At 33.1% G+C, this 24,780-nt stretch overlaps 1 protein-coding gene and 1 long non-coding RNA gene across 54 annotated transcripts in view; one reads left to right on the top strand and one right to left on the bottom strand.

Moving 5' to 3' along the window:
* The window catches only part of TRDN (triadin), a 410,256-nt gene that overhangs the window by 111,701 nt on the left and 273,775 nt on the right, over window positions 1-24,780 (top strand). For 47 of the 50 annotated variants that reach the window (XR_012433400.1, XR_012433399.1, XR_012433398.1 and 44 more), the window contains exons 6-9: window positions 4,730-4,783; window positions 8,566-8,625; window positions 16,924-17,106; window positions 23,575-23,634. Coding sequence is in view for 45 of the 50 variants with exons in the window: in XM_074036966.1 (XP_073893067.1) it covers window positions 4,730-4,783; window positions 8,566-8,625; window positions 16,924-17,106; window positions 23,575-23,634 (357 nt within the window). In the remaining 5 variants the exon portion in view is untranslated. The remainder of the gene's footprint in view (window positions 1-4,729; window positions 4,784-8,565; window positions 8,626-16,923; window positions 17,107-23,574; window positions 23,635-24,780) is intronic. The other 3 variants (XM_074036974.1, XM_074036973.1, XM_065543312.2) reach the window with 1 other exon arrangement.
* LOC141410050 (uncharacterized) overlaps window positions 10,677-24,780 on the bottom strand; it is a 60,705-nt gene continuing 46,601 nt past the window's right edge. For 2 of the 4 annotated variants that reach the window (XR_012433404.1, XR_012433403.1), the window contains 2 exons: window positions 14,233-14,354; window positions 10,677-11,474 (listed from right to left, as the gene is read on the bottom strand). This is a non-coding gene — a long non-coding RNA (uncharacterized lncRNA). The remainder of the gene's footprint in view (window positions 11,475-14,232; window positions 14,355-24,780) is intronic. The other 2 variants (XR_012433405.1, XR_012433401.1) reach the window with 1 other exon arrangement.

Here is a 24,780-nt window from a genome sequence, read left to right as displayed (position 1 = left end):
TATAAACTTTTACTTTTGTCTTCTCTTAGCTGCACTTAATTAACTCCTTAGAGTACAAAATATATTTTCTTTCCCTGTCTGGCAATCATGAAAAATAAACCTGGACAAGGAAGCCAGAAGAGTGTGCACAAAGCTACGCATCACAGTGTCCATAGTGAATGTTCACTTATGAGAAAGCGATTGCAGTTCTTACTATGGCTATGTAGCCCCAGGAGAAGGGGAAATTGTCCATACAATTAAATTGAATTTGAAAATAAAACTAATATTTTAGAATTATAAAATATCTTTTGTGATTTAATGCATAAGTATCAGATTAGTTTTACAACTTTGGGTAATTTGCCAAATCTTCACTTTAATAGGTAAATGAAAGTACTTTTATTATGAAAAAGAAGTAAGTACACTATTGGAAGGTAGATCACAGACAATGTGCTTGGAGAATTCTATCAGCACAATTTGGCTCATGAGAACGAGTTTACAGTCTGCACAGAACCTGGGACGGACATAACAGTGTAGTTTTGAAGCAAGAGTACTGTTTTAGCAATTAGATAACTACATTCTTTTCCTGGTCTGTCATGGACTGTTATGATCATGTTTTCTTATCCGTGGACAAAGAAGTTCAGGGTAGTTACCTCTTATATTCCTATCAGCTCCAAAATTACATGCTTGTATTAAAGTTAAAATAATAAATTCTTCCTTTAGGAAAAATGGATAATATAATATTTAAGAAGATTTTTAACTCAATATTGCATTTCTATGGAGTTTATGATTATCTCTTAAAAAGCATCGAGATCATCTTGCCTTACCACGGAACTGAACTTCTACAAATTAGCTACCCAAAATAAAAAAGAAACATACACACAAAGACATAGACACTAACCAAAAGATCTGGCCTTATCATTTACTGGTGGCTAAAACGGAATTTAAGGGTTTAAGATGAATTTGTATCATGCTCTTTCATAAAACATTACAAATTAGAATATAAATACATATGAATTTTATGAAGCTGTTTGCAATGTTCACCCACTTAAAGTCTGTAGACTATTTTAGCACTAATACCTACCAAAAAAGCACAAGAAATGTGAAAATGAGAGGATCCTCAAAGTATTTTGTTGTTGTTGTTAATAATGAAAAGGTGTAATGCTTACCTGCTTATCCCTCTGATATTTTTTTTTTTTTTTTTTTTTTTTTTTTTTTTTTTTTTTTGCGGTTGGGTATTTAAGATTAGTCCTATACAATAGTCTAAAGTTAAGTATGTTCTAGAGTTTGGTTAAATTTATTTGTTAGCCATCAATTGAAGAATGTAGTAGCCTATACTAATCAGTACTTTAAAAATATTGGCATTACAATTTTTGACTTTCAAGCTAAGAACAGGAAGATTAAGTAAAGAACTCTGACAATCTGGCTCTCATTACCTCTCATTATTTGACCCCAAGAGACTGTTTTTCCCTGTGGAAAAACAAAAAAAAAAAAACAAAAAAAAAACAGGGTCAGGCAGATTATGAGCTCTGATATACCTGAGAAAAAGACATAGTCTGCCTGGCAACTACCAGGGTCAAAAGCAAAAGCACAGAGCACAGCTTGGGGAGGGCTGGAAAAGGGCCAGATGGGAGGGTGAGAGATGTGCTTGGGTCCAGTTGAGCTGAATGTTCTGGTCAGGGAAAGGTCAGAGTCTGGGCAAGGGTAGGAATAGCAGGACCGTGCCAACTCAGATACCAGACATCAGCGCCATTCCAACTGGTGGATTCCATTTGTTTTTAATTATCAGCATACCAAAGGGACTTTTGTTTCTTGTAAATAAGGATGACAAACAAATTAAACTCTAGCAGGTGCAAGAAGCTTATTCCGTCCTGAGCTAAAAACTGTGCTGGCTAAGATATAACTTGCCAAACAGGGCTGGTGACAAGGAGGTACTCTTCTTCCATATGAAATCTCCTGGTTGTGGGCTCTAAGCAAAGAGACGCTCAAACAAATGCAGCTGTTGTATCAGGTGATTTTTATTTTAGAGTGATTACCAGGGCAGTTGCTGATTGTTGCATTGCTGTGTTGAAAGTCGTTTCACAACTTGGTATTTGAGCACAGTCTTGCCAAAGTTTGTAGTTTCTGTCCAAGAAGCTTCGGTGGCCGTCTGCCATTATGAAAAGCTCCCTAGGGCCCAAGGGTCCAGCTGCTTCACTACGAAGTGTTGTGATACCATTTCTGAGGGGGATAATAAAATGCTAGCATACAGTACAGGGTCTGTAAATCAACACTTCAACTGGGAGGAACTAGATTTCTCCCTAGGGTAACAGGAATGAGGCCTGAATATGCTAATTTGAGTCCGAATTCAGTCCCTTTGCTCTTTTGATTTTGCGTTAATTCTCCCGTTTATGCCTATGCACACGTCAATCTGAAAATCCTTTAGTGAAATGGACAACCAGCTGTCCAAGGTGGGTGAGTCCTCATTTCTTACAGAGGCAGAGACAAGAGATTAGGTGTTTCCCTGGGAGGTCTTTCCAATCGGGGCTCTGAAAGCACAGCTTATCTCACACAAACCTGGGTCCCCCCAGAGAAGCTTTAAAAGAAGCTTTGTTTTTGCCAAAATTTTCTGTTGGTTTTCTGCTTAATTAATAGGGATTCAAAGGAACCAAAATAAACCGTTTGTGGTCAGTATGAATAGTTATTTCCTCGCCTTATTTTGTGAGTTATTTATATTGAACTTAGTAGCTCAGAAACAACTAAAAGAACCATTAGATGTGGAAAAAAAAAATCTTAATGTTCTAAGGTGAGTTTTTTCCTCCTTTTTCTCAATAGGTTTTAATTATTTGAGAAATTTTAATGAGTTGTCAAAAATTTCACATAATTGGAAGCAAGCAGTGTCTATTATAGCTCCACCACATCATCCATAAATAGAATTTAACTAGACAATAAAACTAGCTCTTAGAATATTTTAGAATTTCACTTATTCAAAAATATTACAGAGTCCACTATGTGACTGAGATCTTGTGATGACCTGGAAATGTAAAATAATAATAATAATAAATATGGTGTAGCCCCAAAGGATTTCATTTACTGAGTAGTTAGAAATGTTAACAGTATCAATATTATTATTAAATTATGTACATGGTGCAATTGGTGTATGGAATAAGTAGAGATCAAAGAAAATGTTCCAGAGGAGACATTTGAACCAAGATGAAAGAGTGCATGGAATAGGGAAAGGAAAATGAATAAATGTGGGTGTGGTAATTCTAGGTGGAAGACACACACAGGCAGAGACGCAGAAACATCATGAGGGCACATGGTGTGCTTGTGGAACTACTAGCATTTAGTTATAACTAGAGTATAAAGTTCAAGGAGAAATTCTTTGCAGATGACATTGGGTTGGTAAACACGGGGTTGGTAAGCAAATGTCAGATCCCTAGAGCAGTAAAATATTTTTATTTTGATATAGCACCCACTATGTGACAGATATCACGCTAAGCAGTGAGGAGGCACTAACATTTGTAACAGAGGAGTGAATGATATCGGATTTTCATGTTAGAAAGGTTAATATGGGACATAAAAATCTAAAATCTAAAAGTTCAAAAGAGAAGTCAGGATATTATAATATTATGATAGGTAAAATAATACGCCCAAAAGAGATATCCTGCTTCAACTGCTGAATTGGAAATTGGTCTCTTCCCCTTTGCCCTCCTAATCTCTTACTAGGTTAATTTCTTCTCATTTCTCATACTCTTAAATGTCATTTCTACCAAGGACTCCTCCCCAACAAACAGATTAGATTAGGTCATTTTATACATCAACATTCCACATTGCATTTTTTCTTCATAGCAATTTGACTCCCTGCAATTACCTACCTTTATAATTATTTGCTTAGCATCCACTAATCATTAGTTTATTGACATCATGGCGACAGGAATGAACTCTATCTTGTTGAGAGTCTTTAGCACATAGCAGGTGTTCTTTCTACATTCTTGTGTAAATAAGTGATAGTTAAGGAGAATAATATTGGATAAAAGAAAACAAGTAAGAGGAATATTAAAAAGGCATGATTGAAAGAGCTTGGTGAATGAATGAAAAGGAAAAATAAAAGAGAAAGACAAATTGGGATGAGTCTCATGTTTCTAGCATGGATAATGAATAAGAATTATGACTAAGGTATGGGGTAAGATTATGATTTAAATTTTAGTCGTAATAATTGATGAGATCACTGCTCATATTAAGTTAAATTTTATTTTTGCTGAAAAGATTTCGTATTTTCTAGTCTTATTCCAGTATATATTTTAAAACATCTAGTGTGGAGTGTTTCTGTATAAGATTAATACATACTATTTAGGTTGATTGTTCTCTGCTTCAAGATCAGAAAATTATTTCTCTATATTTTCATCCTCATATTTCTGGCATTCATCCAATATCAAAGCCAGGCTCCTTTGGCATATAGCATGATAATTTTTTAAATTTTCCAATTATTTCAATTAAGGATTTGGAAAAGCTGACGGGTATTATTATCTTTGCAATCAAACTTGGTTTAGGTACTAGTTTGTGCTTGGAGGATATGAAATAAAAATAGAAATAAGAAATAAATCTATAATTATCTTGAAGTTTAAACTTCTAACTACATAAAATCTCAATCCAGTTAAAGAAAGATTTCTAAAAGTAGCAGGTAAGTTTTTGACATAAAAAACTGCCATGCAAGCATCTCCTCATTTATTCCTGTTATTTAGATGAAAACTATTTATCTGTTTCTTTTTAGTTACACACAAAGAAAAAGAAAAAGTAAGAGAAAAAGAAAAACCTGAAAAGAAAGGTATGAAGTTATTTTTATTACTGTTTTAACACACTGATTCCTTTCCCATTGACTTCCTACTCTTTACATTCAGATATTAGATGACCATGCAGTTTTACAAATTAAATTAGGATTATTTTCTCTGACTAGAATCTGAAAAAAGGAATTTCTGAATTGAGATAAATACTTAAGGCTGTTGAACTCAGTTACCACTTTACTTTCCAGAAATGTTGTGTCAGTTTTTCCTCTGGCAGTTTTCAGACTGCCTTAGACAGCAATGAGGGTACTATATCAGAAGTACTTGTCAGTTTGATAGGTAAGAAAGTAGATGTCATTATTGTAACTTGCATATTTTGATTATCTATTAGATTGCTTTAATTTCTAATTGTTATTTATTTATGTAGAATAGATAATAAGATCTAATTGCTCTACACATAAAGATACTTTGTGAAAACCTTCCTCTTACCTTGCTCCCAGCCTACTGATTCCCATATCATGCCAAACCCACATACTCACAGTAAACCACTCCGTAAATTTTACATGCATCCTTCCAGAGCTTTATTATGTGTTTTCCAGATAGTACATGTTATTTTCCTGCTATTTTTACACAAAATCTAGTATGTCCTATAACCTGACTTTTACAATTTAACAATACATCCTGAAATATTTTCATATCACTAAATATTGTTCTCATTCTCTTTAAAAAGCTGCATAGTGTTTAAATGAGAATGTTCTTCCTCTGTATTTTTTCCTGATAATCTAGTTAATTGTTAAGGTTAATTTTATTTTTTATTTTATTCATTAAGTTCTTCAGTTCTAGGATTTCTGTTTGGGTCTTTCTTATGATATCTATCTGTTTACTGAATTTCATGTTCAGATCGTGAATTATTTTTCTCCTTCCTTTTTATTTTTTGTGTTCTCTTTATTTCTCTCTGAGTTTCCTCATGATTATTATTTTGGAAGGCATTTCATAGATTTCCCTTTTTTGGAGGCCTGTTACTGGAGTGTTATTGTGTTCCTTTGAAGGTATCATGTTTTCTTAGTTTTTCTTTCTTCTTTTAAAATTTTACTTTAAGTTCTGGGATACATATCCAGGTTTGTTACATAGGTGTACATGTGCCATGATGGTTTGCTGCACCTATCAACCTGTCACCTAGATTTTAAGCCCTGCATGCGTTAGGTATTTGTCCTAATGCTCTCCCTCCCCTTGCCCCCAACCCCCGACAAGCCCCACTGTGTGATGTTACCCCGAGTCCATGTGTTCTCCTTGTTTAACTCCCACTTATGAGTGAGAACATGCAGTGTTTGGTTTTCTATTCCTGTGTTAGTTTGCTGAGAATGATGGCTTCCAGCTTCATCCATGTCTCTGCAAAGTATTTTTAACCTCTTACTATTTATAAGTTGAAAGATTCAAATATGGTTTTTAGCGATGTATATATCATGTGTAACTGTTCATACTCACTGCCCATTTCTCCAAATGATATGTGTGTGTGTGTGTGTGTGTGTTTTGGATATGTATACCCCTTCATCTATAACTTATTTTCAAATATTTTTCTGACTTTGTTTTACAGTTAATATTTTGCTTTCTGTCTTTGTGAACGGACATGTGTGAGTTCATATATGTGTGTATGCATGTATGCATATGTTTAGATTCTTGAATTTTTAGGTGGTTAGATATGCTGATATTTTCTTGTGGTGTTTCTGGCTTTGAATCTTCATTCAATAATTAATTCAATAGCCACTAATATTTTCCTCAAGTTGAAAAAAGATTTTTGTTTTTGTTTTTGTTTTTGTTTGTTTTGAGACAGAGTCTCACTCTGCCACCCAGACTGGAGTTCAGTGGTGCAATCTCAGCTCACTGGAACCTCTGCCTCCAGGGTTCAAGAGATTCTCATGCCTCAGCAGCTCTGGTAGCTAGAACTACAGACATGTGCCACTACACACTACACCTGGATAATTTTTGTATTTTTAGTAGAAATGGGGTTTTGCCATGTTGGCCAGGCTGGTCTCGAACTCCTGACCTCAAGTGATCTGCTCACCTCAGCCTCCCAAAGTGCTGGGATTACAGGTGTGAACCACAGTGCCCATCCAAAAAAGATTGTTTCCTATTTTAAATGTACGTTAATTCCTCAAAAATCCATCTCAATGTATGATGTGAAGTAAAATTCTAACTTAATTTTTGCTATTGTTTTATGGTGGATTGTGTCTAGGATAACCGGGCCAGATTTCAGCTGATTTATGCATCCAGAGTATGCATAGTCTGCTGAAGTTTTTGTTTTGTTAAACACTCCAGTTAGGTAGAACACATTATGACATTTAGGAATCAGATCAGTTGAAATACGTTTCAATATTTTTTATGGTATATTTACACTTAAAAATACCAAAATCCCACAAATCACCGCTAAAAATCTTACTCATGTAACCAAATACCACCTGTACCCCAATAACCTACAGAAAAAAAAAGAAAATTTCAATTAAATAGTTGTTGTTTTCTTCATGTTTATTTTCTTATTTTCTTATCATATTTTCTTCATGTTCAATTTCCATGAACTTCAATACAACCATCTCCTTTCTCTGTTCTAGAAATAGATGACCTTTTCTTGTCTGCTATTGGGTTAAGCAGAATTATTAGCACTAGGTTCTGTGTATTCTGACTTAATGAAATAATCAGCTATTCCTTGTGATTTTTTTTTTCAAACTTCACAGTAGCTAAATGTTTTCTATTAAAAAAAAAAAGTTAGGAATTTTTGCCCTTAAATTATAAGTGCTGCAGAAAAATGTATTCAAATTGAAAAGCAGAAATAAATTCTACATTGTAAGTGCTCTTTTATTTACCTTATGCCAATTAAAAGATGTTTACTTTTTAGGAGATATGTTATTATAATGTAATCCTGTGACCTTATGTGACTAATGCCTTGCTTAGCCTAGCATAATGCTCCTTTTGTTAACATTGTCTAATATATTACGCATAATCCCAAGTGGTAGTGGAGGTGGCTGTGGGCAGGCCTGAATGGTGGAGAGGCTGAAACTCTGGAGGAGGAGGCACTTGGGCTCTCAGCAACTCTGCATCTGTCAGGGACACTGGTCTTCAACTGAACATTAGGCTTTCTAAGGCTTAAATCATCTCTCCAAGATTCTGGAGGACACTATTCAACAACTGTATTTAAAAATAATAGATTTTTGAGTACATATTTTAAACATTTCTTGATGATGTAAATAAAGCTGATGTACATTCTTACTATTTTTGTTATACGTTAGAGAAATGGAAATCTGTGGAACTAATTTTTTCTCTGGTAATTCAATACATATACTTTATCAACTGTCCAATTAAATCTCATATTTTACTACTTAATTTTCATAGTTTATTTAATTACCATTGTTATTCTTGAAAAAGTAGTATGTAAATATTGAAAAAATGTATGATTATTTGGTAATCTACCAAATGACACAATTTAATTGAAATTTAAAAATAAACATAATGATATATTTTTTGACAAATTCTTATAAAAAATTTTCCCTCTCAGTTTGTCTTCCCTGAAAGCTTTATCTATTTGTAATAATGACTTGAAAAAGAGTGGATCTGATTTTCAAAAAGCTAAATTTTAATGCCTAGACTTTTACATTGAATTCTATACAACTGTTATTACATTGGTAACTCTTTATTTCTGAATTAGACTTATTAATGTCATAAATTTTCAAAATATTACATATTAGGTTTTAGCACTTATGAAGCTGAGGTCAAAAGAAAGCTTGGTTTTGAAATCTATTAAAACTGTGTACTAATGTAAAATTTTCTGTTTAAGCAACTCACAAGGAAAAAATTGAGAAAAAAGAAAAACCAGAAACAAAGACAGTGGCAAAAGGTAACTTTTCAATTTATTATTTCCATAACTAAATTCTTTTTACTTTGAAAAATTAATTTTTGGGTAACAGATAGTTGGATATTTGTAAACTTTTATCATTTTATTTACATTAAAAAGTTAATTTGGTCTTACATTTAAAATTTAATATCTAAAAGAATAATTAAACTGAACAATTACTAGAGAATCTCAAAATGTGAGAGGAAAATGAAGAGCTTCATCATATGTGGTAGACAGAATTTTGAGCCCCATGACCCTCATTCACCCCTTGGTGTCATCCCTGTGGCTATGTTATATTACATGGAAAAAAAAAATTGCAGAGACAATGAAGATTGTTCTAAAATAGGGAGGTTATCCTGGATTATCCAGGTGGGTTCAATGTAATACCATGAGTCTTTAAATGTGGAGAGATTTAGCAGACAACAAAGAGATTTGAAGTATGAGGACTTTTGCCCATTGGCTGGCTTGAAAACGTGAGAAGAAAATGAATTCTGCCTCCATGTTGAATAAGCATTAAAGCCAGTTCTTTCCTCTAGTCTCCAGTAAAACACAAAGACTAGGTGACAATTTGATTTCAGCTTTGTGGGCCCTAAGCAGAGAATTCAGTAGAGCCATGCTGAGCCAACACTTTGGAATCATAAAAACTGGAAGATAATATAAGTGGGTGTTATTTTAATTGGCTAAGTTTGTTGTAATTTGTTACCACAACAATAAAGAAACTAAAATAACATATTTGGTTCACAATTTTTCACCAGTATTATACCTTGAATTTGATTTTAGAATACTCAAATTCAGAATTTTCTTTTTAAAAAATTATTTTCAATATTTATAGGTACATAGTAGTTGTACATATTTATGGGGTACATGTGATGTTTTGATACAAGCATACAATATATAATGATCAAATCAGGGTAATTGGGATATCCATCACCTCAAACATTTATTATTTCTTTGAGTTGGGAACATTCCAAATTCACTCTCTAGTTATTTTGAAATATACAATAAATTATTGTTAACTATAGTCATTCTATTTTGCCACTGAGCACCAAGAACATATGTTGAGGAAAGGACAGTCTCTTCTATAAATTGTACTAGGAAAACCGATTATGTAGAAGAATGAAACTAGACCCCTATCTCTCACCATATACAAAAATCAAATCAAACTGAATTAAAGACTTAAATGTAAGACCTGAAACTATGAAACTACTTGAAGAAAACATTGGGGAAATGCTTTAGGACGTTGGTGTGGGCAAAGATTTCTTGAGCAAGACCTCAAAAGCATAGGTAACCAAAGCAAAAATGGACATATAGGCAACTTCTGCACAGTAAATTATTTTCTTGTATCAAAAAGAAAGAATTGGCTGGGCACAGTGGCTCACACATGTAATCCCAGCATGTTGGGAGGCTGAGGCAGGTGAATCGCTTGAGGTCAGGAGTTCAAAACCAGCCTGGCCAAAATGGTGAAACCCTGTCTCTAGTAAAAATTTAAAAATTGGCAAAGTGTGGTGGCACACACTTGTAATCCCAGCTACTTGGAAGGCTGAGACAGGAGAATATCTTGAAACCTGGAGGCAGAGGTTGCAGTGAGCTGAGATAGTGCCACTGCACTCCGGCCTGGGCAACAGAGTGAGACTGTCTAAATAAAAAAAGAAAGTGGTCATACATAAATCTTGATCAATATTTTTACTTTAAAAGTTTGAGAACTGAAAGTACCATAATAATATGCCAAATATATTCATTAGTATATCACTTTAATATTATATATTTTGGCATATTGAATAACAAAGTTTTTATGTATTAAATTTATCTGCCAATTACTAGAAAAAAATGGAGTTTATTTGATAATTTAATCCTATTCCCTACATTTAAACTTCTCCCATTTTTTTTTAAATATACATTTTCGGCGATCGGCTAGAAGCTTCAATTCAGTAGTTTTAAGAAACTACCCATTTAGGTAAAACTTAGAAGCATTTTTAAGATTTAGTTTGATTATCTACTAAATGTAAAATAATGAGATATTTGAAGCAGATATATTTTCAATAAATCTTCCATTAGATAACCAAATATCATTTTATTAAATTTAATATGGATGAATTGTAAATTGAAACATTTTTAGAAGATAACATGAATTTACTTTCAAGATTAAATTACAGTAAATAAAAGTAATTTTATTTTGTTTCTCCTGTTTCATAAATATAAATGAAAACACATTTTGCATATATATAATTTATTTTCATTACGTATACATGGAATCTTATGTGATAGATGTATGAAATCTAGTGGACATTTTAAAGATCACATAAATTAATTGCCTAGTTTAACAGATGAAGAAAGTGACCTCTAGAGAGAGAGAAATAAATTTTTGCCAGGTCATAAAACTACTTTATGATTGGGGTAAGACTAAAAACCCAGGTGCGGTAAGTATAAATTGAGTATTCTTCACAAAAATAATTAAATACATGTCTTCAAGCATCACAGTTTTTCCAAAAATTTGTTGAATACTGCATTAGTTACGCATTGCTTTGTAGAGCATTACCACAACATTTGAGGCTTAAATCAATGCACATTTATTATCTCACAGTTTCTGTGGATCAAAAATCTGGGCATGGCTTAGCTCAGGCCTCTGTTTCGCAATCTTACAAGGCAGCAAACAAAGTGTTAACTAGGACTTCAGTCTCATCTGAAAGTTCAACTGAGGAAGCACTATTTTTAAGTTCATTATACGGTTGTTAGTGAGATTCAGTTCCTCGAGGACTACTAGTCAATCAGTTCCTGGCTGGCTGTTGGCTATGGACCATCTTTAGTTCCTTGACATATGAGTCCTATGAACATGACAGCTGGCTTCATTAAACCTAATGAGAGAGAAACAGGAAGACAGAAATTACAATCTTATCTAGACTAATCATGGAAGTCATATTCAATCACCTTTGCCATATGGGTTAGCAGCAAATTCCTAGGCCAACCCATATTGAAGGGAAGATGATTGCACAAGGATATGAATGCCACAAGTTGGGAGTCACTGGGGGCCATCTTGAGTCTGCTTGCCATAAATACTTTCCATTTACATATTTACATCATTCTTCTGGGGGAGGTACACATGCACATACACATACACACACAAACATACATATGTATGTGTATATATATGTATGCATAAGTATATATGTGTCTGTTTACAACATGTATATGTATGTGTATGTGTGTACACGTTTGTATACAGTATATACTTTTTATTTTTATTTTATATGTATATGTATTATGTTATAAGAAATTAATAGAAAGTGTTCTTTATATAATAGGTGGTTTCTGGTGAAACAAAATAAGATAAAAAAGTCATAAGCCTTCTATGTGACATTAAAGATAGAAAAAATTATAAAGTATCTTTGAAAGGTGTGATCAGTTAAAGTAGAATCTCCCTTTGAAGAGCTGTGATTTCCAGAGGCACTTGCATAGAACCCAGCATGTTTCTTGCTCTGTTGCATACTGCTTGCTGAAAGGCAGTCACTGGTTAGAACACTTCAGGGATTTCTCCTGGGGAAGAGTGGACCTTTAATGTCTACCTTGATACATATGTAGGACCCCATATCCACTGAGAAAACTAGCCTATTTCTGTAGTTCATTAAAAATAACAAAGACAGGGTAGAAGAAGAAGAAAACAATGATGAAAAGAGAAGTTGAGTGAGGTGAGCTAAGTTTGGGCCAGGCTGTCTATTTGATGTGGATGTCAGTGTGACCTTCAGATGTCTGTGTGTTTGATGAAGAGAGGTTATTGTTTCCTTGGTCACTTTCAGGAAGACATTTTGTCACTTTCACATGGTTCATGTATATTTACATCTGCCCTTATATGTCTTAAAGTACATTTTTTTGTATCATCTTTTCAGGTTAATATTAATAAGTGTGAAATTTATTGTGATTAGAAATTGGGTTAGTCATTCTGATTCTACTCTTTCTACTCCTGACTCATTTAGTTGCACCATCTTTGATAAATGGCTTTTTGATACTTAGATTTTTCAAATGTAAAATAATAATGAAATAGTAATTCTTGCTGTACGTTAAACTTTGAGCAAGTTCTAGGGAAACTCCAAGAGCTCTAGACATGCGGATTATGCAGATATAATATTAGAAATGTTTATGTACTTATTTTGCAGAATTCAAATTCGTTTGCTCAGTGTTACTTATCTCCACAGCTTCCATAGAGGAAGAGGCAGCTATAGTGGCGATTCTTTTTTTTTTCAATGCAAAGAAACTGAAGCAAAGATAAGTTAAGCAGTTTGCATTTCTTTATGGAATGAGATATAAAATTTGTTATTTTCTAACTCCCAACATGTGTAGTATGTTTATTGAGGGATATTGTTCTATTTAATACTTTGGCATCAGACATTCTGAATCTGATGCAGTAGCTAATGGATCATGCTAATTCCAAGATCTAATGAAATATGCTGATGTAATTTTTTTGATTTAGCCGTTTTATTTTCCATTTGACAAAAGTCATGAATAAAATGCCTTCCTAAATAAAACCGGGTGATTTGAATACTCATGGCAATACTTTTTATTTTTTTCATTCCTTAATAAAGTTCATCACTTAAATTACTTTAGGGAAAAATCAGGAAAAATATTTTGGCACAAAATTGAAGAATATCTACTCAACTTAAAACTAAATAGAAGTTGGGTGTTGCTTTAGTTTCATGATATTTTCTTTATTATAGCCACATCATTGTTTAGTTCTCACTCATTTTTTTCTAGTATAAGGCAAAGTTATCTATTTCCAGGGTGAAGGTGATTGAAAAGTGTCTAAAATAGGTAGAAAATATTTTATTATTTTTATACTTAAAGTCAACGATTATAATGAGTTGGCTATATATGTGGTTCTACCTCTTAGAAAATAATAATTGCCCACTTATAAATTATAATGGCATTAAAAATAAATCTGAATTTCGCACATCTATAATTCCATACTACAAGTTAAGGTTAAATCAACTGTAACTTACAAGGAGTAAATAGCTGTCATTTAGAGTAAGCAAATATAGCAATTTCACACCAATTAGTATAAACAAAAAAAAGCTGTCAAATTTAACAGGTTTAGACAAGTTTATTTCTAAACACATATGTACATATGCAGTCTCTATATCACTATATTATACATATGACTGAGTATAGTGGAATATTTACTCTCTCCTTCATCAAAATTCCTAATCAAGTATACCTTTATCCTGTGTTTTCCCTGAAAAAAGCATTGTGCTAGACACTATGGTGATACAAAAATGAATAATAGAATTCCTACCCCCAAGCACTCTCTGTCTGGTAGGGAAGACCGATAGATCAAACTATCTATAATTCAAGATATATAATGAAGAATAAAATGTATACTTTAATAAAAATTCAGGCAAATGGAAGCTCAGGGGAAGACATTATTAATTCAATTGGGAGAGCCATTTTTTTTTTGCATATGAATTGACCATGAAGAAATTTAATCCCAGTACTTTGGGAGGCCGAGGTGGGTGGATTGCCTGAGGTCAGGAGTTCAAGACCAGCCTGGCTAACATGGTGAAACCCCATCTCTACTAAAAATACAAAAATTAGCCGATTATGGTGGATCATGGTAGCACATGCCTGTAATCCCAGCTACTCAGGAGGCTGATGCAGGAGAGTGGCTTGAACCCGGGAGGCGGAGGTTGCACTGAGCCGAGATCATGCCATTGCACTCCAGCCTGGCAACAGGGCTGAGAGTCTGTCTAAACAAAAACAAACAAACAAAAAAACAAAAAAAAGAAAGAAAGAAATTTAAATATGTGGAAAAATATAGAAAATATAGAGAATTCAATCTGACAATATTTGACACATGGAAAAATACATAAAATATTCAAAAGAAAGAAAGCCGTTCAGTAGTGGAATAAATTTTTGGAAAGATGCTGTAAGATGGGAGATAGGAGGAAGTCAGATACTGCAGGGTTTTAATTTTGCTATGCTAAAATTTATTCAGATAGTTTTATTATTATGCTGATTTTTAGAGCTCCAGCAATTAGCTATGAGTCCTGGTCAACACAAAGTCTCTAGAAGTGTTTTTAGGTGAACATATAATGAGTTGTATGAGATTGAGGTGCTGTTGACCATTCCAGTGAAACTTTCTTCCCAGACAGACACTAATAAACATTCCAGTGTGGAATTCTGGTATGATTTCAATTTAAAGTCCTGCGCAGAAAGTTGCTGGTTTCAGTCACAGAAATGTTTGAGTTTACTGCAGGGAAGAGCAGAAACCAGCAAAGGAGGTTTAGAAATGATTTACAGGAAGAAGAAGAAAATCCCCTGAGTGTAGTCATAGAAGCCACAAAGATGTTGAAAGTTTATGGACATGTGAAACCCCATCTCTACTAACAATACAAAATTAACCAGGCTTGGTGGTGGTAGCCTGTAATCTCAGCTACTTGGGAGGCTGAGGCAGGAGAATTGCTTAAAACTGAGAGGCAGAGGTTGCAGTGAGCCAAGATCATGCGATTGCACTCCAACCTGGATGACAAAGCAAGACTCCATCTCAATTTAAAAAAAATTATGCAGTAATTGGGTAATATTTGTATAATAATTTTATGATTAAACAATATTGAATAATGTATATCATAATTCCCTTTCTTAAAAATTCTCAGTACACTTCAGTTTTGAGAAAGTCCAAGTTAAATGACCAGGTTAGCTTATGGTTTCCAAATGAATTTGGTCATGAGAATATTTTCCAGCACCTAATACAGTATCAACATCTTCCTGTAAATATCTGAAGTATCTGAGAAACAGTGTTTTGGGAAGTGCTGGCATAGTCAATTAAGTGCAGTACCACAGATCATTTTTGTTTTGCAAGCTAACCAGCATCTGGCATTATCATTTTCATTATCTCAATGGGACCTTCTGATATTATCTTGGTTTAGCCTGAAATCATCATTTAGGGTACCAAAGTCAATAAACTTGATTACATTTTTTCATCAAATTCTTTTTTTTTTTTTTTTTTTTGAGACGGAGTTTCGCTCCTCTTGTTACCCTAGCTGGAGTGCAATGACCCAATCTCGGCTCACTGCAACCTCCGCCTTCCGGGTTCAAGTGATTCTCCTGCCTCAGTCTCCTGAGTAGCTGGGATTACAGGCATGCACCACCAAGCCCAGCTAATTTTTGCATTTTTAGTAGAGACAGGGTTTCACCATGTTAGTCAGGATGGTCTCGATCTCCTGACCTCGTGATCTGCCCGCCTTGGCCTCCCAAAGTGCTGGGATTACAGGCATGAGCCACCACGCCCGGCCTTCATCAAATTCTTTAACATGGGTGACAATAAAGCCTCCACAGTACATTAGCAAATGACATGGAGGATTCCAACATTGCAGTAGAGCTGCTGTGGCATATAGTGGTTATGTGTAGTCACATATAATAAGGAATGTCCAATACGCAGCATCTATTATGAACAATTTTCCACACATTATGTGCTGCATTATTATTGCTTTTTAAAAGATGCTTGAATGATCCACAGACTAGTTAATTTGCATCCCAGTTCCCTCTTCCAAAATGCAGATAATATCAAATTAAGAATATATGTGTGTAATATATATATATATTCTAATTTATGTATCTATTCATATATATTTTTATTTATAGCCCTTTGAATTTCTCAGGATATGTTTAAGGACTTTAAAAACTAGTAGAATTATTGCTGACTTAAGATAAATAGGAGCCAATATCTCAATTTCTGCACTTTCAGTTTTTCTAAAGCCAAATCATTAGAGACTATATGTCTCTCAGTTATCCTCTAATGGATTCTATTGTTTTATTTCTATTAGTCAACACCAATGTGGATAATTTTACACTTGCATTCCTAATTGTTGTCTTTAAAAAAGACTATTGGCATTTCAGTTTCTTGAATGACCCTTAAGATCTTTCAGTTATGGAGCAAAATGATCATGTGCTTATAAAAGGAGACTACTTCACTGGACTCTTTGGTATGGACGTTGTCTTTCACTGAACATGCCTGTATATCCATCCACTGCATACTACAAATGCCTCCTTGTTGACATGCTAAGTTACTATTGCCTTAAAAAATAGTGTTTTCATGTACAAATTAGAGCCACAACACTTTTAGTAGTCTATCTAATATTGCACTTTATAAACTATAAAACTCTGGTAAGTCACAAGTGTTTATGTTAAGAACAGTATTTTTCATTGTTTTCCATTCTTCCCTCTTTCTTTTCCAATTTTCCTTAATGACATAGTACAGATGAAACATTATGTTTGTAAATAAACAAAAATATTTCAACATCTCTTAACTTTATACAGAACAGAAGAAAGCTAAGACTGCAGAAAAGAGTGAAGAAAAGACTAAAAAGGAAGTGAAAGGTGGAAAACAGGAGAAAGTGAAGCAAACAGCTGCAAAAGTAAAAGAAGTACAAAAAACACCATCAAAACCCAAAGAAAAGGAGGACAAAGAGAAAACAGCTGTGTCAAAGCATGAACAGAAAGGTAAACATTCAGAGCAGGAGGCTGCCAGAGGTTCTAAGAGAATATTGGGCAAGAAGCACATGCAGTGAAATTAAAAGCTGAGAAAGACCAAAACCAGACTTCAAACGGGGGTAAAAGACATTAAAGTAAATATATCAGAAAGGAAATACAGTACATTGGAAATTAGTGTTTATTTATAAAAATACTAAAATGTGTTCACATATCTAAAGGGGCATTTTGAAATATTTTTAAAAGGGGTTTGGAGGTAGCATCCAAAATCGTATAAAGATTAGGGATAAATGTTGAATTTTTGAGATATAGAATGTCTATTAAGAGGTGGAATAAAGATTGCATATGTCGTACTCTTTGGAGGAAAGTGGTCCCCCAAAATGACAGCAATTCCTAAGGAGTTTGTTAAGGGGCACATGTTGGCATCATATAGAGTAAATATCATAAAAACTATCCATACATTACTGTTGCATTGGCAAGAGCACATCATTTAGAATATACATCAAATTTTTAAATTTATTTAATAGGCAAGATGTTATAGAGAAGACAGCTCTCAAGATTCTTTTTCAGTTTCCATTGACTAAATTTCTAACTTTAGAAAGCTCTGAATGTGACATATTGTGCCACTCTTCAGCAAGAGTGATGTCAAACTTACATCCCCACTTTGCAAAAATATAGCATTTAAATGCAGGTGGAATATAAACCTGAATTTTTTTTTTTTTTTATGGAAGGTTGCTATGTGAATATACAGAGCTGAAGGTTTAGGAGGGCAACTAAGGGTCTTATTGTACCACATCTCTGGCACTCGTTGACTCTTTCTTTTCCTAAGTCCATTCCTGACTCCAGGTTGCTATATAATCCTAAGACTCCTTTACAGAATACGGGGATCTAATATGTAGGGACTATTTCTATAACTGATGTTTCTTAGAGGCATTGCAAAACCAAATTTTTCTTTACTTTGCAGAACTTTTGATTAATGTTATCTAAGGACTGTGTCAAAGAATTGGTTTCTATTAGATTTTAGTTTAAGACATCTTACAATTTTGTTACAGAGCAAGCTATTTAGAGGATGAAACTGAAATTAATTTTTCTTCATTATAAGGGACAAGGGATGAAATTTGCAATCCGCTCATACTGTATTTTCATCTTTTTTCTCTTGAATTTGCATTTGTAAACGATTCACATGTAGTATTTGTCAACTCTGATTTATATGACAAAAAATACATATTTTAAAAAGGAAAGAGTTTTTCTTTTTTTAGTTATCTACAAACTTTTTAATTTAGATAATTTTAATTTACTTAATATTTTAAGTTATAAGTCATATTAAAATTTAGGAGCTCTAAAACTTTTTCCAATTTTCAAGGTGATTATATCACCATGAAAAAAATGTAAAAGTTAATTATTACTTCTATCAAAATTTTGTCGTTAATGATGTATTTTGGTAGGAAAAAAGAATGAAGTAAATAAAGAGAAAATACATTGAATACAATATTTTACTGTGGTTTAAAAAAAAAAAAAACAGCCGAAATAATCTTTGGATTCACTGGTATGATTACTTAGATCCTAAAATCCTTTACACTTTAGATGGTTGTTCGAAAAGAAAAATAATCACATGAAATCAGTGAAAACCTACAAAGTACATTCTAATTTTTAACCATAAATACAGAATGTAAAAATTGATGCCAGTTATATTTGGAAATGTCAAAATACTTATTTAGCAACTAGGAATGTGAATGTATTTTTTTGATGTTAATTTTTCATATCTTTGGGGATTTTGGAGCCATATTTTATTGATAAAAACTCATCACCAGAACACTTTAAAATAATATTTATTTTCCAGGCCACAAATATTGTATTTCATTTCTATCAGTAATCAGATTTATTAAAGACAGCATTATATTACCATATCCATTTTCAGTCTACTATTTTTATTTCTATGCAAAGAGCTATTTATCTATTAAAAAGACATTCAAATATCTTTTAGAGTTAAAAACAAAAGCACAAATGTGATTTTATCAGCTAAACAATTGCAATTGCTAAAGCAAGTCTCAGTATTGAGAACAGTTGCCATCAATTATATAAATGTGTCATTAGGTAAGTAATCAAAACTTAACCTCTAATGGCAGATCAGACATGTAAATATGTCATTTTACTTTTCATTTATTTTTTACTAAGTAAAGATTTAATTAAGAGCATTTTTAAATTAAAGAAAGCTAATTACATTATGATTTTAACTAAACAAGATAAACAAAGATATAGTTTTTTTTTTTTTAATTTCTGATGCTTTGGTTTTGAAAATTTTATATGATGACTTAGTATAACTGTTGAGTTAGCTTTTTGGACAAGAGAATACTCATTCACATAGTTAAGTTAGACCTAATATGTTTGAGGCATTCTTTTCATATAGATTTCTAAATACTTCTTTTTAAAGAAACAAAGCTCATAGGTCCTTCACTCACTTGGAAACAGATTTTTTACATGGCACATGTTTATTAGTAATTATTGAATTGCATAGTATACATGTGAATATATTCAATGTAGTTACTCTCAATATGGTATACGGAAATAATACATCTCTTTTTCTGCTTGAAGCATTAGGGATAAGATGCATATGTATATACACACATACCATAAAAACACACACACACACACACATACACACACACAAACACATATCAAATAATCTAGTTTTTATGAACCCATCTAAATCTGTTTATATAGAGTAGGAAGAGTTGGCATAATCAGACATTGCTCCCTAGTTTTCTGATGACCTCTGGGAGGTCCGTGGGGAAGGAAAAACAAATTTTTCAGCTGCCACATACTTTGCTCATTCATTCATTCTTTCTTTCTTTTTAAACAACTATTTAAATATTTGTGGCAGGCAGAGAAATTATAGCTAATGTGAATCTGTTATAGAGCACTGGACCACATGTTCCCCATTCTCATTAGAGGTTTCATATTTTTTTAAATTTGTTTTTGTTGACACTCTGCACCCAGAATGTATTTTCCCTTGGTTACCACTCCACAGGGAACACCAACTAGGTATCCTTTGAATGACATGTATCACTGCTTCCTGAGGATCAAGGAGAGAAATGGAGGACAGCATGTGTTATTCCAAGAAGGGTGTTTATTTGGGAAAAAAGTGCTTACAATGATGAGCAAATTTAACATTATATAAATTATTATCTCAGAACTATGAAAGTTAGAATGGCAGGACAATTTATATTTTCTTTATGAAAAGTTTTCTGCTATGATATTTAAGTTGGGTTTAAAGAAACACTTTTAGAAAACAAATCTTTCAAAATCAGGAAGGCTTGGTTTTTCTGTATTCTTAGATAGGTTAAGCAAATAAACTGGAGACTTCCCAACCCATACCTACCTAGAATTCTTATACATTGTTAAGGTCATTGCCAAGGACAGGTGGAAATGGGCATCCTAACTTAAAATAGTTGAAAATTCCTATCAGCTTTGATAGGAATAAAAACATCTTTCTCATATTCCTATTGATATATTGGTGCCATTAGAATACAAGATCAGAGCACTATTTACATATAACAAAACCTTCTAAGTGTTGTAACAAATAATTTTCTAGGTTAAAAAAATCCTATGACTTCATAAGAAATTTCATTTTTATAATTAGAAGTTCATTGGGCTGTTGGTGTATTAATTAAATGAATGATTTTTGGATCTAGGAAATATAAGAAATATAAGTAAGGTACAGTTGTCCCACAGTATCTGTGGGGGATAGGTTTCAGGATTCCCTGTGGATACCAAAATCCACAGATGTTCAGAGTCTTTCATATAAAATTGAGTAATATTTGCATATAACCTATGCACATCCTCTTGTATACACTAAATCATCTCTAGATTAGTTATACTACCTAATGTATTTAATAAATGCTTTGTAAATACTTATTATACTGTATTGTTTAGTAAATAATAAGAAAAATGTCTGTATATGTTCAGTACAGATGCAACATGATAGCCATAACTATATATATATATATATATATATGTTTGTTTGTTTGTTTTGAGACGGAGTCTTACTATGTCACCCAGGCTGGAGTGTAGTGGCACAATCTCGGCTCACTGCAACCTCTGCCTCCTGGGTTCAAGTGGTTCTCCTGTCTCAGCCTCCCAAGTAGCTGGGATTAGAGGTGCCCGCCACCATGCCCAGATAGTTTTTGTATTTTTAGTAGAGACAAGGTTTCACTATGTTGGCTAGGCTGGCCTTGAACGCCTGACCTACAGTGATCCTCCCACCTTGGCCTCCCAAAGTGCTGGGATTACAGGCGTGTGGTTTGTTGAATGCTCAAATGTGGAACCCAGGGAAATGGAGGGCTGACTGTACTTTGATAATATTTCAGCATACAAGCTGAAAAGTTTCATTACATTGTCAGTGTTCAGCTAAAGAAGAATCTCCGAAGTGTGAAGATTTTAATTAATTCAGTACACTGTTCAACATGTTATGTATATAACCATCCCATCACAACTTGGGGCAGATAATATTTCATTTGGAGGAGATGTTATACTACAAATGGTCCCTGCATTTTAAACTTCCAACGTAAATAAAAACAAACACTCTTATTTGCTGTCATGGGAGTCTATAGTGCCTTTAAGAGTAATTATTTTGGGAAAAACGAATGAAAGATTTTAGATCAGTGATTCTGTAAATGCAGTCTATTTAGATTCATCTAAGGAGTTTGTATAAATTGCATATTCCTAGGGTCCAGATCTATGGCGTTTAAATTTTGTGGATGATGGAGCCCAAAAATATGTATTTTGACAACTCCCCTCTCTTTCTCATGTTTAAGTTACCCTTTGAGTACTACTCCTAGAGTATAAGGAGAACAAATATAAAAATAGTATAGTCACTTAAGGTACTGAAATAAAGGGAACATACTGCCAATTTCAAAAAGTTCATACTGGTCTAACTTCAAACTTTTCATTTAAGCAAAATGTACTTTTTCATTTTGCTTTGTCTTAGGGTCAAGTTGCCATTTCTACAGTTTTGCTCAGGAAAACAGTCTTTTGTCTAGGAAAGAGAAAATACTCTCTACTTTAGCCTTATGTCTTTCCCAATCATAGGGGTCCCAGGTCCTGGGATTAGAAACTCCAGCTATTACTGCCAGTACATCAAAGGGCAAATCAATGCATGGACTGACCTCAGGACTAGCCGCCTTCCCTTTCCCTACCTCTCCTGTGGGAAAATATGCTACAATTTCAACAACTAAAATACATCTAAATTTTTGGAACTTTATGAGTTTTGGCCTGCCCATATTTAGGTATTAATGAAAAATATTATATTTTTATATCTTCTTCAGTAACTATATTTATTTTCAAAGACCTAACAGAATTTCATAATAAAATGGATTCCTCTAAAAATGCTGTTACTACTCCAAAAGAATGAGATTTACAAAAATCCTTATAGGTGTATCTGTTTAGTAACAAGTTTTGTTATTTCATACGTTTGACATGCATAATTTGGAGCAATTAAGATTGTAACATGTTGCTTAAATTCAATAAACTCTCTTGGTCCTGAAGCTACCTTTGGATTTGGTGGATTAATAAAATGCATATTTCAGGAATATTGAAATGTAAATTATTTCATAATATGTATGCTTTAAAGAAGATACGGTAAAGATTCATTGATTGAGCTTTGAGTTGGGTTGACCTCAGGAGAATCTAAAGTTCTGTGAGGATTTAAAGTTAAGTGCAATGTCTTTAATCTAGAGGCAATAGAAAAAACCCAACTCCTGAAGACCAAGTCTGCCCAAAATGATGTTTACATACTATGTTCTTTTTTGTTTGTTTGTTTACTTTCACCATAGGCCATAAATCAGTCAAGATCATAAGATGATCTTAAGAAGATTACTCATTTGATTAGTTTAACAACAATATTATTTGGTTCTGTTACTCTGTTCTTGATTTACTCTCCCAATTAAACAGCATTTTTATTCAGAGGTCACCTAACAGGTGGCAAAGAGGTTAGTTCTCCTGATGGTCTTTTGGAAAAGACATTCTGCAGCTCCATAGAGACAATTAGCAGAAGGGCTGGGACCGAGTATTTGATAAAACACTCCAAGTTGGAAACAATTTCCTCTTGTAAAACTTCTGTTTCTTTATTGAAAGTTTATAAAAAGACAAATGGGAAAAAATTGCTTTACTATGATGACTTTTGTAATCAATTATTCTACAAAACAGATTTTTATTCTGAAAACAACCACTATAAGATTACACTGAACTGGTCCTTTTCAGTTTTTAAGGTTATTTTTGTATGGAAGAAATGAAACATTACATTTGTTGTCTTTCTTTCCTTCTGTATTTTCCTATAAGTGCAAATTATTTTTTTTAAAGAAAATATTGTAGTAACCAAAATAGAATTGTGCTATTTTGTTTGTTTTGTTAAATCATTTCTCTGTAGAAAAATGACGTGTTGATGACATTTTTTCATTGCTTTTTTTCTTTCTACTCTGTCAGATCAGTATGCATTCTGTCGATATATGATTGACATGTTTGTCCATGGGGATTTAAAACCAGGTATTCCAAGCAATTCTTGTACTTGTCTGTTTTAATAGTCTTTGTTTCTAAGATTGTTGGCTTTTTATGTACCTAACTGTATTTTCATTTTTTAAGAATTGCATAATGCATGTGTAGATCTAGAATAAAACCAATAAAAAGCAGCGGTAATAACTTGCATTAAAGTCTTAATTTTACTTTCAGTCACTGCATGGCCTATTGCAAATGAAGTCAGCTGAAATGTAAAATATGTGCTAATATCTCTCTATATAAAGAACGCTAAAATCTTTAATAATGTCTTGAAGTGAAGCAGTGAATCATCTTATTTTATTCTTGGTAAACTTAGAAGAAAAGACCCATGACAATGAAAATATCTTTCTTTTCTTAGTAGTGAATACAATTCACATTAAAATCATCACATTTCAAATATTTACACTTGGTTTTGCAAAACTTTAAAATTTTCTCCCTTATACATGAACTCGGTTTAGGCACTCCAAAGAACTATTGATGGAGATAGATAAACTTGGAATTAATATCAAAACAATGGGGTAGGATTTTGAGTTAAAGGAATATATCTACCTTGTCTTATATCTTTAATTGTTGTCCAGAGTATAAAAAGGTATTTTTTACTAACATCTGAACTAAGTATGAGTAACTTGATTGCTTGTACTATGCCTTTTGCAGATTTATAAAAGGACAGAACTATGTTCATGTTTGGGAAAATGTTTCCAAGAAGACAGTATTGTTAAGAAAGGAGTTCATTTATATGAGAATAAATGAAGCTAATTGCTTAAATCCACTATATTTTTATTTTCTTAACTGTTTTTGTGAAAGCCTTTCTAAAATATATAATTATAATTTATGCGTATGTTGTCAAAGAGACATTTCATTTCTAAAACAAATAGGTAACACATCTAGGCTCTAGAAAACTAGACAATGAGAACCTTTGACTCCAGAAAATGTTCATCCCAGTAATTTATTCTAATTAAATAATTTCCTCCTCCTCCTCCTCTTTTCCTTCTTCTGCATTTTCAGTAAGAAATTTAAATGAGGAGGAAAATCGTGAAATATTACAACTTAATAGGTAAAGCTAATTACTATCGATGTTTGTGTATAGTAACATAGCATAATCGGAAATAAACCTTCAGGAAGGTAGTGTGATATGGT

Source organism: Macaca fascicularis, chromosome 4 (genome assembly GCF_037993035.2).
Source record: "Macaca fascicularis isolate 582-1 chromosome 4, T2T-MFA8v1.1".
Classification (NCBI taxonomy): domain Eukaryota; kingdom Metazoa; phylum Chordata; class Mammalia; order Primates; family Cercopithecidae; genus Macaca; species Macaca fascicularis.
Note: the sequence above shows the minus strand (reverse complement) of the source record. Positions and strands in the feature narration are given on the sequence as shown.